This window comes from Bufo bufo, chromosome 1 (genome assembly GCF_905171765.1).
Source record: "Bufo bufo chromosome 1, aBufBuf1.1, whole genome shotgun sequence".
NCBI lineage: Eukaryota > Metazoa > Chordata > Amphibia > Anura > Bufonidae > Bufo > Bufo bufo.
In genome coordinates, this window is record NC_053389.1 from 5,242,797 (window position 1) to 5,258,862 (window position 16,066).

The window sequence follows — 16,066 nt, forward strand, 5'->3', positions numbered from 1 at the left end:
ACCTGGGGTCTCTGGGTCACAACTGCAATAGTTTTTGGGGCCAAGCAAACAATTTCTGGGACCTAATCTGAGCTTCTGTGTAAACTACAACCCTCATCATCTCATGGAAATGGTGCTGGATCTTGATCTGTGATCTCGTCTTCTCCTCCTCCTGAAGGAAGCTTCAGAAAAGATGGCCCCCCCCCCCCTAATTTAGTATAGTCAGTCAGTTATTCAATAAAATCTTTCTGTATTGCGCCACCTGCTGTTTGTGCTTTTCCTTATTTCTCTGTCCACATAGCTGCGGTGGTCGCACACGCTCAGATCCATCCTTCGGCTACCACCAAACGGTCTACTGTTAGAACCTGCGACAGTTACAAGCAGACAGGACACCCCCCCCCAACAAAGGAATATCCCTGGCAATTTGCCTCATGTCACCAAATGCTATAAAGTAAAAACCTCTATAAAACACCCCTATGTCCGCCTCTCATCCTCCCAGCGTAAGGTTGCAGCAGTCATGTATACGTTGTGTGACCACTGCAGCCAGTCACTGCCCTCAGCAGCCTTGTATACAATCATCGGGGGAGGGGCAGGTGAATATGGGGGCTTTGTTGCATAGCGTTTACTGGCGTGGGGAACATTTTCAGTTATCTCAGACATCACCTTTAACTAGTCCTTGGTCTCCAGGTCTCTATTATTCGGCTGCATCTCAGGAGTCATTGGGGCACATGTACTAAGCTGGTCTGAGTTTCCGCCTCTGCGCTATGTCTAATTTATGACGAGGTGTGCGTCTGTGGCAGTCCGTGGGCCTGGAGTAAAAACTACGACAGTCCCTGTTGTGCCTGTTTCCAGGTGCAAATGTCAGTAAATTTGCTGAGGTTGGAATCCCAGACCCGTCATGGCCCCCGACGCGCCCCCGCCCAACTGGCGTACAAGTTACAAAACCATCCATGCACCGAAATTGTGCAGAAAAGGAGACTTGCGACACTTTTTACGTCTAAAAGACTTTTGCAAGTCCATAAGTAAATGTGCCCCCATTGTGTCGAGAGATGCACATATCTGACGCTCACATCGCTGGATGTGTAGACTTTTGCAACTCTCAACAATGCAAACCCTTTGTAGTCGCACTTTACTCCCCTCTACTGTCTGTAGGTTGGGAACAAGCAAAAGAATAAAGCTGCCTCTGACACGGCAAACATTTCTGCAACAGATTCTGCTGTGTGAAGGCGCCTTGAAGCGTGTCTGCAGGATCCGACTACCCACAGGGATGCATAGATCTGCATGGGAGCTGTTACTGGATACATTTTAACCATGGTTGCAAAAGTTTTCATGCCCTAAGATATTTTTTCAAGGAAATAAGGCCTGCTCCGGGTTTGTCATGGAGTGAATCTGTAATAAGGGGGAAGGGGGGGGGGGGCACTGTAATAAGACAGACGCCAAGATACTCTCCACTCAATTCATTTGCATCAAAGCCACAAGTTGTGTCGTAATCAATTGCCAGACAGTTATGGCCCCGGCTCCTCTCTCAGATTTGTGCGTATAGAAAAAGGGGATACTGCAGAGATACTGCCGCCATGTCATCAGGTATCACAATGTCGGGTTCAGTATCTAAACCTGCGCTCTAGAGAGGGCAGTCAGCGATGGCAGTCGACCCAATCTGGATGACGCTCTCCTTACCGCGACGCCGCTGTCAGGTTACTGCATGTGGTGACCTTGAGCAGGGACAGAGGCCTCCATATCTGCAGGGCACTAACAAATGGTCAAAAACAGCAGGTGGATTGTTGGGGGGACAGTTTATTTCGCACGCACAGCGTACATTGTAAGACTGAGGCAACGCAGTGTTTCTGATGAATACAGAGGAGGCTTCATGAAGACCCCCACCCCAAAACAGAGTGTTGGGAAGAACAGGGGAAAGGACAGATGTCCGCCGTCCAGATGCCCCGACATTCTCTGCCTCTTCCTCTCCTCCTGTCACATTAAAGGTCCATACAACCAGTCTCTGTGACCCCCACCATCACTCGGGGGCACTGGCATCTAGAGGGTCTGCCAGTCTCCGGTGATGTGAGAGGGGTGTTAGGTCCTCTGGAGCAGGAGGAGGTGGAGGTTTTGGAGACTGCGGTGGTCTAGGTAGTGGTGGCGGGCCTCGTAGAGTCTGTATCCGCCGACATTCCTGGCAGATTCTGAAATGGGCACACCCTCCCCGACCAGAGGAAGACGGGGCGTCCTCTTGGAGCCGCTGGGCACCTGGGGCAGGGGGAGGGGGAGGAGGAGCCGGAGGGTGCTGGTGGGTCTGGTAAAGGCGTCCATTGCAGAGGCGTGTCTCTCTGGTCGCTCGAGGCGGTCGACTGAGGGAAAGTAGAGTCCTCCCATGAAGGTGACGTGGCGGCCGTCGGCGGTGACGTGAACGTGATGTCTTCTTACAGGACACCGCGCTGCGAAGTTCACTCAGCATCTCTTGACATACGGAAATCTGAGGAACGAGAACAGAGATGAGAAAAAGAGATGGAAAACAGAACGAAAGGCAAAAGTATAAAGAGGGAAATATGTGGGAAGAAGAAAGCAGAGCAGCGGGGAATGGAGAGTGGGCGAAACGCCACGCACCAACCACTGGGGGACACAAAGAACATCTACTGCAGAACTAGGGCAGAAGTGCTGTGTAAATAATAGTGGCACCCCCAGGAGGCAGCCAGCGCGGGGGTGGGGGAGCGTTTTGTGTTGTAGACAAACACAATACAGGGAGAAACACATCAACAAGACAGGAACACCATGGACAGGACCACAGTGCCATCGACAGGTCCACAGCACCATCGACAGAAACACAGCACCATCGACCGGTCCACAGCGCCATCGACAGGTCCACAGCACCATCGACAGGTCCACAGCACCATCGACAGGCAGCCAGCGCGGGGGTGGGGGAGCGTTTTGTGTTGTAGACAAACACAATACAGGGAGAAACACATCAACAAGACAGGAACACCATGGACAGGACCACAGTGCCATCGACAGGTCCACAGCGCCATCGACAGAAACACAGCACCATCGACCGGTCCACAGCGCCATCGACAGGTCCACAGCACCATCGACAGGTCCACAGCACCATCGACAGGTCCACAGCACCATCGCACACTGTGGAAGCTCTCCTCACCTCTTCATTGTCCACTGAGCGTCTCGTTGACCAGACGAACTCCATGATGGCCACAAACACAGCAATAATTAGGCCACAGATGAGGACCACAAAGATACCGCCAATGTTCTCCATGCCTAGTCCTGCAAGTACACATGCAGACATATTAGAGTTACAGTTCTCTGGGGCCAGATCTACCATGATGGATCTGTCGTATGGCATACTGCAGGCCTCATGCACAGTAATGCACACTTGGCTGGGAATTCTATGGTGCTAGGCTGACCTACACACTATGAGAAACCAGACGAGGTGCTTGTTGTAGGGCCCTGCGCTGCCTCCTCCTCAACATTCTTTATATGGAAGTTCAGCAGATACTACAGGAAGAATAAGGAAGAGCAACTATGAGATACTGGGGGCTATAGCAAAGTTAAGAGGCCCTGCTCATACTGCTTCATGCCCCCCATGCAGTGGCAGAAGGACATGGTGGGAGCCTTCTAACCCTAACTTCTAACCCTAGCGGGAAAAAACACTTATGTATCGACCAGATTCCCCACCAACGTGTTGTTCCCATGGGAATAGGGGGACAATGGGGCAAAACCTGAACTGATCTTTCTCCTGCTTATTGTGCCCCAGAGTTGTCAGACAGTTTTCTTCTGCACCGTTCACTGATTCTCCAGCACCAACAAGTAATTTTGGAGAGCCATATGGCTGCTACTACTCCCAGGACACTTACAGGACTATATACTTCCATGACACCTACAGGACTATGTACTCCCAGGACACCTACAGGACTATGTACTCCCAGGACACCTATAGGACTATGTACTCCCAGGACACCTACAGGACTATGTACTCCCAGGACACCTATAGGACTATGTACTCCCAGGACACCTATAGGACTATGTACTCCCAGGACACCTACAGGACTATGTACTCCCAGGACACCTATAGGACTATGTACTCCCAGGACACCTACAGGACTATGTACTCCCAGGACACCTATAGGACTATGTACTCCCAGGACACTTACAGGACTATGTACTCCCAGGACACCTACAGGACTATGTACTCCCAGGACACCTACAGGACTATGTACTCCCAGGACACCTACAGGACTATGTACTCCCAGGACACCTACAGGGCTATGTACTCCCAGGACACCTATAGGACTATGTACTCCCAGGACACCTATAGGACTATGTACTCCCAGGACACCTACAGGACTATGTACTCCCAGGACACCTATAGGACTATGTACTCCCAGGCTACCTAAAGGACTATATTTCCCCAGGACACCATTTAGGACTAGATTCCCCCAGGACACCTACACGACTATCTACCCCCAGGACACCTACAGGACTATATACTTCCAGGCCACCAACAGGACCATATTCCCCCAGGACACCATTTAGGACTATCTACCCCCAGGACACCTGCAGGACTACATACCAACAGGAGTGCGGGGGCATTCCTAATTCTAGTAACCACTACTAATCGATGGGGGGCAGCTGATGAAAACCTATGGCTGCTGTTAGGACTGTCTATTGTTCTATAAAACGTCATGTTTGGGTCCACAAATGGTTTACTAGTTGCATGTAAACGGGATGTTCCCATTAGAAGGAGGCGTGCTTTGAACAATTTGGGAGTCCAATGATCGGAGCTATGGGCAAGTTGAAATTAATGAATTTTAATCTACCCTTGGCATTTTATAATTGTAACCCCTATAGGTATGCATGCAGGCTCTTCCGGATGCGCCGGATCACTGTTACTGCTGACAGGGGGTGACAATAGGGAAATGGGCCACAATCTCTCTGCTTCTCTGACTCCAGTTCCCTCCTTTACACTGACTACTGAAGAGCTGGGCATCTACAGTATATACATCAGCGGGTGACTGGCAGGACCCATCTATGTGACAGCTGGCATAGACTAACAGGGTACCAGCTAGTTCCCATTCCCTTGAAGGACCTCACATGGTGAGCCACATGCCTGTGACCGTAGGACCGCTGCAGGTAGCGTATTAACATTTGGTTTCTGCAGCTTCTCTATATCAGTGTACATAGCAGCTGCAGAACGCCATTTACAGTGAACTTCAGTGACCGCTCCCCGGATGGCTCAGCCTCTCTCTCTCCTCTCCTGAACAATCTTTACCAATGTTGAACTTTGACCATGAATTATCTTAAAATCCTGTAACAAAATTGCTTTTGAGCCAAAAATCCTAAATGCAGCTAGTGCCCCCTTTTCAAACGTTTTCACTCCACTGCCTGCAGCTTGTACCGCACTCCTGTCTTTAATGCTGCACTGTGTTGAGGGCGAGGGTAACCTGGTATTTGGCTCAGTAGGTTGCAGCATTTTAGCCGCCATTGGACTTGTCTGTTGACCACAGGTGGTTTGTGTAAAGATCCTTCTTTCTTTGGAGATCCCAATGGAGATTCAGGTTTTCAAGCTGCACCCAGTCTATACTGTCAGGAATACTGGGCAGAAAGGAATCAATATTTGAAAGGCCTATACATATTACTTTACAGATTGGTATGTAGGCATTATGGTAGCCATTTTGTCTGCTTGCTAGAAGGTCAATGCGAGTTTATTCTGTTTGGACAAAGACTTATGAGGAAGAGTCAGGAATCCTAACATAAACATTCTCATGTCGTAAACTGTGGGGGTCTCAGACAGGTACCATCAAGATACTTCGGGCCTCTACAAAAGACAATGAACAAGAGACGGAGTGTTCTAAAGATTTACTTTCTTCTCTCAATGAATAGAAAAGGGGATTATTTAAAAGTTGCCTGATGTATCTGTACTATTCATTGTAGTGATTATATTATGATATTATAGGCAACATCTATATGCTTATTTCGTTGAATAATTGGAAGTAAAATATAAACCTGTACTTTCTTCATATCCAAACTATAGTCGCTATATATTGTTTGAGTGTACCCATTGAAATGTATTAGTATGTATTATTAACAAGGTTTTTTCATTTTAAAATATATAGAATTAGGTGTTTTTTTTTTTTGTTATGTGTGAAAAGCGTTTGGAACTAACTACCTCACTTTCAAAGTATGTGGCGAAAGAAGATTAAGATGGTCTTAGAGTAGTATATCTATAAGCAGACTATATGTCTGACGGTTGGTATCCATTAATGTCCTTTTCCCCCTTATTTAGGGCTTTGTCCAGGGCTTAGGTCAATGGTTATCTTTCTACTAGATCTTTAGAAAATATTAGAATTAAATGTAATTACACAAACTTTTACATAGAACACTATTGCCCCTATGTGTGCCGTAATCTTGCGATGCGCGAGATCGCGCATGCGCAGTGCCGGTATAGTGTTCCTTCACTGTGCTGGCATCAGCCTTAGGGAAGGAACTGCGCATGCGCGAGCTCACGCATCGCGAGATTACAGCAATCTACCTGTGAAGAAAGGAGGAGATTTGGAGGACATACGCGGTGCTGGGCTCCTTTACAGGGCGGCGTGGCTGGGCTCCAGTAAGGTTAGTGCAGCCCCTTGGGTACCTTACAAGGCTCATTTACATATCTCTAAAAATCATTTTTTAAACACAATAAAAGGACACCGCTTTATGGGACAGGTATATTGCGGACATGCTAGCGGCGATCTATCCGTGCATGTCCGCAGCTCTATAAGCTAAAACGAGGTGACAGAATCCCTTTATTCTTTGTTTGTAACCAATTCTATATTTTATTATTATTTTTATAAATAAATATATAGATTTTGTAAACAATTGTATCTCTCTTGTCTTCAACTCAGCGCAAATAACAAACTCGTGTTAATTTTGATTTGTGGAAATAAGTTGGGAATCTCCTTCATTACAGATCCTTGCTTGTTTTCATAGATAGAAAACTGTAGATTCTGACAATAGCACAAGCTTATCAATCTGTCCCCATTCACCCAATTGAGGCTGGAATACATCGATATATGGCTTTCCTGATGTATGGAGCAGTGCAGTTTGCACTCAGAGGCATCCAGTTAAAAAAAAAAAACATATTCCGTGCTGAATACTTCTTTTTTTTTTTAACATGGGAACCTGTATGGAGGGTCTGTATTTGTTTAGGGTGGCTGGTGTGTGCTATGTGGTAACCAGTTGGGGGTTGTCCCTGCACAGTCTGAAAACGGCAGCACTGATTGGATACAGTCAGACTGTGCAGGTACACCCCCCCCCCCCCCCCCCCTCCAACTGGTAACACCCCTCTGTACCCTCACTGCAGACTGCTGGCAATTCATTCATAACTTCTACTAGAAATAATAAAGGAATGGCAGAACATAGAGCCATAAGAATAGATGGTCCAGGATGGTTATTACATGGGGAGTGCATGAAGCTATTAAAGCAGACGTGTCAAGAGAGGGGAGAGGAGCGTGCAACATAAAGAATTAATTTGCTCACATCACGTGATCGTTCCATTACCCCCATCCCGTCCCATTTCTGGGTGCAGCCTTACATAAGGTTTCACCTAGACCAAAGAAACAGGTATCATGGAGCCCATTCCTTTGACCCAAGAAATGGTCCAGTCTCAGGTAGAAGGACTGTGCCTGCCTCTCTGTGTGGCAAGGTTTATTTTACTGGTTCTTTCCCTTTAATTCCTTGTAATGTAGTTGGTTAGTGGTACCAGGTACCAGGCTGCGTTCCTAAGGTCTGAAGCAACTGTACGCGTGTACTGCACACTGAAGACCCTTAGAAAGGGCTAGAAAGCATCTAGGAATGTAACAGTGAGGTCATGACATTGATTGGGTAAGATGTCTTGTGACTACCACCTCTATTTGTATCATATGGGTGTCAGCCAGATGCTGGGTTGGGAACTGGTTAATGGGGAGCTTGCTCATTTGTGGTGACTGTTACTTTACTCTGTATGTTATCTTTTGTATATTTTTTCATAGTTTGGTGGTTTTATGCACCTAAGTCGTGTCAGGCATATAGGTGGGAGATGCTGGAAAAAAGAAGAAGGAAATAGGTGGAACATGCTGGAAATAGAAGAAGAATATTGGTGGGAGATGCTGGAAAAAGATGAATGAATAAGTGGGAGATGCTCAGAAAAGATGAGGGATATGGGTTGGTGATCCTGGGAATAGATGAAGGATATGGGTGGGGAATGTTTGGAATAGAAGAAGGATATGGGTGGGGAATGTTTGGAATAGAAGAAGGTTAGAGGTGGTATATTACAGGTGAGAGATGCTCAGTATAGATGACGGATAAATGAAAGATATGGGTGGGAGATGCTTGAAATAGATAAAGGATATAGGTGGGAGATGCTGAGAATAGTTGAAGGATATGGGTGGGAGATGCTGGGAACAGATGAAGGATATAGGCGGAAGATGCACAGAATAGATGAAGGATATGGGTGGAAGATGCTCAAAACAGGTGAAGGAAATGGGTGGGTGATGCTCAGAAGAGATGATGGATATGGGTGGGTGATGCTCGGAATAGATGAAGGATATAGGTGGGAGATTCTGAGAATAGGTGAAGGATATAGGTGGAAGATGCACAGAATAGATGAAGGATATGGGTGGAAGATGCTCAAAACAGGTGAAGGAAATGGGTGGGAGATGCTCAGAAGAGATGATGATATGGGTAGGTGATGCTCGGAATAGATGAAGGATATAGGTGGGTGATGCTCGGAATAGATGAAGGATATAGGTGGGAGATCCTGGGAATAGGTGAAGGATATGGGTGGGAGATGCTAAAAATAGATGAAGGCTATAGGTGGGTGATGCTCGGAATAGATGAAGCATAGAGGTGGGAGATGCTGGGAATAGATGAAGGATATAGGTGGAAGATGCACAGAATAGATGAAGGATATGGGTGGAAGATGCTCAGAAGAGATGATGATATGGGTAGGTGATGCTCGGAATAGATGAAAGATATAGGTGGGTGATGCTCGGAATAGATGAAGGATATAGGTGGGAGATCCTGGGAATAGGTGAAGGATATGGGTGGGAGATGCTAAAAATAGATGAAGGCTATAGGTCGGTGATGCTCGGAATAGATGAAGCATAGAGGTGGGAGATGCTGGGAATAGATGAAGGATATAGGTGGAAGATGCTGGGAATAGAAGAAAGATAGAGGTGGGAGATGTTCAAAATAGATGAAGGATATAGGTGGGAGATCCTGGGAATAGATCAAGGATATAGGTGGAAGATGCTGGGAATAGAAGAAAGATAGAGGTGGGAGATGGTTGAAATAGATGAAGTATATGGGTGGGAGATGTTCAAAATAGATGAAGGCTATAGGTGGGTGATGCTGGGAATAGATGAATGATATAGGTTGGAGATGCTGGGAATAGAAGAAAGATATAAGTGGGAGATGCTCAAAATAGATGAAGGATATGGGTGGGAGATGCTGGAAATAGAAGAAAGATAGAGGTGGGAAATGCTTGGAATAGATGAAGGATATAGGTGGGAGATGCTTGGTATAGATGAAAGGTATAGATAGGAGATGTGCTCCACTGGAGAGATGCATGGAGGACACAACAAGAAGGACTGCAAAGTACCAGACAATGAAGATGATTTACCAGAATGTGAGTGGATGAGATTGACAGAGGTTCCAGATGTTTCCCTAGTCCACTCTGATGCCGAAAGAATGGGATGACAATGGGACACAAGGGGTGAGAAGAGAGAACAGAAGTTCACAAGATGAGATCTTCATAGCTCATACGGCAGTGTTTCAGTGACCAGTATAACACTGACCTTTTGCACGGTGGTCTTCTTCCTTGGGGCACTTCCCTTCTTCCCACCATTTGCGTTTCAAGATCTCCAAGCGATTATTTTCTTGAAGTTGGAGGATTGCAAGTGTGATCTCATCTCTGTAGGGGGATTCTAGGTAGAGATAAGGCCGTACACAGGAATGAGTCTCCATCATTGGCTAAATAAAAACAATAACATTTCCTACAAGAATGAGTGGTCTTAAAGGGGTTGTCCATGACTAGAGAAACATGGCAGCTTTCTTCCAGAAACAGTGCCCAGTGACTCTTGTCCATGGGTTGTGTGTGGTACTTCAATATGCCCTAGTCACTTTAATTGAGCTGAACTGTAATACCAGATATGACCTGTTGCTTCTGGAAGAAAGCTGCCATGTTTTTCTAATCCTGGAAGCTCCATGATCCAACTCCAGGCAATGGTTGGTATCATGGTATGCTTGCCCTTCAAGGGTTCCCACAGCTGGATGTTCACTGCAATGGCTGGCAATACTAGGGCTTCATCCAGATCATGCTTCACCTCTTCACCAATAGAAGTCAGACCACAGCCAACTTTCCCCTATAAGCACTTCTATACCCTGCCCCCATACTGTTCCTCCTCCTGACTGCACCCACACAGCACCCATATAACCCTGAGTGTGTTCGCTGCACAATGTGAGAAGGCACAAGACACATTGCATGGATTTCCACTGTCTGAATAGGACATGATGAATCTCCATTCAACCCAAGAGACCCACCAACTAGTGAGGTAGATCTGCTGCGGTCCCTTCAAATCCACATTAATTACCAGAAGTTTTTGATTCTGTTTTTTTAATTGGATTTAGGCCTCATTCACACAACCGTATTTTTGGTCCGCATCCAATCTGCATTTTTTGCGGAATCTGCATGCTGTCCGCATCCGTATGTCCATTCCACAGTCCGGCAAAAAAGATAGAACATGTCCTAGTCTTGTCCATTTTGCAGATATGAATAGGCATGGTTACAATAGATCCGCGTAAAAAAACGGATGCAACACAGATGTCACATTGATGTCACCCGTATTTTTTGCGGATCTGTGTTTTGCATACCACAAAAAAAAACATATGGTCATGTGAATGCACCCGGACTCGTTTCTCGTCATCCCAACTAGGCTTATACTGGCCTGCCAGATATCGAACGATCGCCCAACTTCTCACACCCATGGTCCAGCTGAAGACAATCCCATGTGCAGGTGACTCTGGAGCAATCACCTCTCAATAGATTCCTTATAGTTACATAGTTGTTAAGGTTGGAAATAGACAAAAGTCCATCAAGTCCAACCTGTAATCCAGCTGTATTGATCCAGGGGATCAATAGGAGAGAAAAAGAAATCCTTCCCAACTACAGATGTGGCCATCAGAACAAATCCCTGGATCAACGTCCATCTTCCTTTTAAAGAAGGATGGAGACAAAGGGAAAGGGTGCATAGAAGGAGATTTCTATACGTTGTCTGAAGCCTCAATGTTTGAAATAAAAAATCATCTAAACCTTTTTTGAAGCATCTCCTGTATTTGCTGTGAGCGGCTCCTGCGGCTATTCCAGAGATTCACTGCTCTTACTGTAAAGAATGCTTCTCGCCTCTTACGATTTAGTCTTTTTTCTCCAGGCGCAGGGAGCGGCCCCTTGTTTTTTGAGGGGGTTTGACACAGAATAGCTTCTCTTGATATTTCTTCTATGGTCCATTTCTATATTGGTACAGGTTAATCATGTCCCCCCTTAGACGTTTTTTTTCAAGGCTAAACAAATTCAGTTCTTTTACTCTTTTCTCCGAGCTGAGATCTTCCAGACCCTTTATCAGTTTAGTTGCTCTCCTTTGCACTTTTTCTAACTCCAGGGCTTCCTTTTTATGGACTGGTGCCCAGAACTGAACCGCGTATTCCAGGTGAGGCCGTACCAACGCTTTGTATAGCGGCAATATTACATCCCTGTCCCAAGAATCCATACCTTAGAGGCAGATGACTGGCATTGCATGCTGGTATTTAGTCTATGATCTACTAATACACCCAGATGCTTCTCTACAAGTGACTCTCCCAGTGTTACTACCCCAGGACATATGCTGCATGCAGATTATTACCCCCCAGGTGCAGAACTTTACATTTATCTATACTGAACCTCATTTGCCAAGTGGAGGCCCAAACAGCTTGTAACTTATTAACATCTTCCACAGACTGGGCTGTATTACAAGGATTGGTGTCAGCTGCAAAACTAGAAACAGCACTACTACTCCCATCCTCTATGTCATTAAAGGGAACCTGTCACCGGGATTTTGTGTATAGAGCTGAGGACATGGGCTGCTAGATGGCCACTAGCAGATCTGCAATACCCAGTCCCCATAGCTCTGTGTGCTTTTATTGTGTAAAAAAAAACGATTTGATACATATGCAAATGAACCTGAGATGAGTCCTGTATGTGAGATGAGTCGGGGACAGGACTCATCTCCGGTTAAATTGCATATGTATCAAATCGGTTTTTTTTACACAATAAAAGCACACAGAGCTATGGGGACTGGGTATTGCGGATGTGCTAGCGGCCATCTAGCAACCCATATCCTCAGCTCTATACCCAAAATCCAGGTGACAGGTTCCCTTTAATGAATAAGTTAAATAATAGCGGACCCAGCACAGAACCTTGGGGTCACCACTTATAACCAGGGACCATTCAGAGTAGGAATCATTAGCTACTACTCACCTCACTACATCCACACCCGTCCCTCTGTCCAGGCTTCTACTTACCTCACTACATCCACAGCCGCCCCTCTGTCCAGGCTTCTACTTACCTCACTACATCCACAGCCGCCCCTCTGTCCAGGCTACTACTCACCTCACTACATCCACACCCGTCCCTCTGTCCAGGCTTCTACTTACCTCACTACATCCACAGCCGCCCCTCAGTCCAGGCTACTACTCACCTCACTACATCCACAGCCGCCCCTCTGTCCAGGCTTCTACTCACCTCACTACATCCACAGCCGCCCCTCTGTCCAGGCTACTATTCACCTCACTACATCCACAGCCGCCCCTCTGTCCAGGCTTCTACTCACCTCACTACATCCACAGCCGCCCCTCTGTCCAGGCTTCTACTCACCTCACTACATCCACAGCCGCCCCTCTGTCCAGGTTTCTACTTACCTCACTACATCCACAGCCGCCCCTCTGTCCAGGTTTCTGCTTACCTCACTACATCCACAGCCGCCCCTCTGTCCAGGCTTCTACTTACCTCACTACATCCACAGCCGCCCCTCTGTCCAGGCTTCTACTCACCTCACTACATCCACAGCCGCCCCTCTGTCCAGGTTTCTACTTACCTCACTACATCCACAGCCGCCCCTCTGTCCAGGTTTCTGCTTACCTCACTACATCCACAGCCGCCCCTCTGTCCAGGCTTCTACTTACCTCACTACATCCACAGCCGCCCCTCTGTCCAGGCTACTACTCACCTCACTACATCCACACCCGTCCCTCTGTCCAGGCTTCTACTTACCTCACTACATCCACAGCCGCCCCTCTGTCCAGGCTACTACTCACCTCACTACATCCACAGCCGCCCCTCTGTCCAGGCTTCTACTCACCTCACTACATCCACAGCCGCCCCTCTGTCCAGGCTACTATTCACCTCACTACATCCACAGCCGCCCTCTCTGTCCAGGATACTACTCACCTCACTACATCCACAGCCGCCCCTCTGTCCAGGCTTCTACTCACCTCACTACATCCACAGCCGCCCCTCTGTCCAGGTTTCTACTTACCTCACTACATCCACAGCCGCCCCTCTGTCCAGGCTACTACTCACCTCACTACATCCACAGCTGCCCCTCTGTCCAGGTTTCTGCATACCTCACTACATCCACAGCCGCCCCTCTGTCCAGGCTTCTACTCACCTCACTACATCCACAGCCGCCCCTCTGTCCAGGCTTCTACACCCCTCACTACATCCACAGCCGCCCCTCTGTCCAGGCTTCTACTTACCTCACTACATCCACAGCCGCCCCTCTGTCCAGGCTACTACTTACCTCACTACATCCACACCCGCCCCTCTGTCCAGGCTTCTACACCCCTCACTACATCCACAGCCGCCCCTTTGTCCAGGCTACTACTTACCTCACTATATCCACAGTCGCCCCTCTGTCCAGGTTTCTACGTACCTCACTACATCCACAGCCGCCCCTCTGTCCAGGCTTCTACTCACCTCACTACATCTACAGCCGCCCCTCTGTCCAGGTTTCTACTCACCTCACTACATCCACAGCCGCCCCTCTGTCAGGCTTCTACACCCCTCACTACATCCACAGCCGCCCCTCTGTCCAGGCTACTACTTACCTCACTACATCCACACCCGCCCCTCTGTCCAGGCTTTTACTTACCTCACTACATCCACAGCCGCCCCTCTTTCCAGGCTACTACTTACCTCACTACATCCACACCCGTCCCTCTGTCCAGGCTTCTACTTACCTCACTACATCCACAGCCGCCCCTCTGTCCAGGCTACTACTCACCTCACTACATCCACAGCCGCCCCTCTGTCCAGGCTTCTACTCACCTCACTACATCCACAGCCGCCCCTCTGTCCAGGCTACTATTCACCTCACTACATCCACAGCCGCCCCTCTGTCCAGGCTTCTACTCACCTCACTACATCCACAGCCGCCCCTCTGTCCAGGCTTCTACTCACCTCACTACATCCACAGCCGCCCCTCTGTCCAGGTTTCTACTTACCTCACTACATCCACAGCCGCCCCTCTGTCCAGGTTTCTGCTTACCTCACTACATCCACAGCCGCCCCTCTGTCCAGGCTTCTACTTACCTCACTACATCCACAGCCGCCCCTCTGTCCAGGCTTCTACTCACCTCACTACATCCACAGCCGCCCCTCTGTCCAGGTTTCTACTTACCTCACTACATCCACAGCCGCCCCTCTGTCCAGGTTTCTGCTTACCTCACTACATCCACAGCCGCCCCTCTGTCCAGGCTTCTACTTACCTCACTACATCCACAGCCGCCCCTCTGTCCAGGCTACTACTCACCTCACTACATCCACACCCGTCCCTCTGTCCAGGCTTCTACTTACCTCACTACATCCACAGCCGCCCCTCTGTCCAGGCTACTACTCACCTCACTACATCCACAGCCGCCCCTCTGTCCAGGCTTCTACTCACCTCACTACATCCACAGCCGCCCCTCTGTCCAGGCTACTATTCACCTCACTACATCCACAGCCGCCCTCTCTGTCCAGGATACTACTCACCTCACTACATCCACAGCCGCCCCTCTGTCCAGGCTTCTACTCACCTCACTACATCCACAGCCGCCCCTCTGTCCAGGTTTCTACTTACCTCACTACATCCACAGCCGCCCCTCTGTCCAGGCTACTACTCACCTCACTACATCCACAGCTGCCCCTCTGTCCAGGTTTCTGCATACCTCACTACATCCACAGCCGCCCCTCTGTCCAGGCTTCTACTCACCTCACTACATCCACAGCCGCCCCTCTGTCCAGGCTTCTACACCCCTCACTACATCCACAGCCGCCCCTCTGTCCAGGCTTCTACTTACCTCACTACATCCACAGCCGCCCCTCTGTCCAGGCTACTACTTACCTCACTACATCCACACCCGCCCCTCTGTCCAGGCTTCTACACCCCTCACTACATCCACAGCCGCCCCTTTGTCCAGGCTACTACTTACCTCACTATATCCACAGTCGCCCCTCTGTCCAGGTTTCTACGTACCTCACTACATCCACAGCCGCCCCTCTGTCCAGGCTTCTACTCACCTCACTACATCTACAGCCGCCCCTCTGTCCAGGTTTCTACTCACCTCACTACATCCACAGCCGCCCCTCTGTCAGGCTTCTACACCCCTCACTACATCCACAGCCGCCCCTCTGTCCAGGCTACTACTTACCTCACTACATCCACACCCGCCCCTCTGTCCAGGCTTTTACTTACCTCACTACATCCACAGCCGCCCCTCTTTCCAGGCTACTACTTACCTCACTACATCCACAGCCGCCCCTCTGTCCAGGCTTCTACTTACCTCACTATATCCACAGCCGCCCCTCTGTCCAGGCTTCTACTTACCTCACTACATCCACAGCCGCCCCTCTGTCCAGGCTACTACTTACCTCACTACATCCACACCCGTCCCTCTGTCCAGTCTTCTACTTACCTCACTACATCCACAGCTGCCCCTCTGTCCAGGCTACTACTTACCTCACTACATCCACAGCCGCCCCTCTGTCCAGGCT

The 16,066-nt window shown here is 48.6% G+C and overlaps 1 protein-coding gene across 1 annotated transcript in view; it reads right to left on the minus strand.

The window, feature by feature from the left end:
- Positions 1-1,631: 1,631 nt before the first annotated feature.
- Positions 1,632-16,066, minus strand: part of GRIK5 (glutamate ionotropic receptor kainate type subunit 5) — a 162,781-nt gene continuing 148,346 nt past the window's right edge. Inside the window, exons 18-20 of the mRNA XM_040415679.1 lie at positions 9,798-9,926; positions 3,125-3,246; positions 1,632-2,449 (exon numbers count right to left, since the gene is read on the minus strand). Coding sequence (XP_040271613.1) covers positions 1,994-2,449; positions 3,125-3,246; positions 9,798-9,926 — 707 coding nt within the window. The 3' untranslated portion in view covers positions 1,632-1,993. The remainder of the gene's footprint in view (positions 2,450-3,124; positions 3,247-9,797; positions 9,927-16,066) is intronic.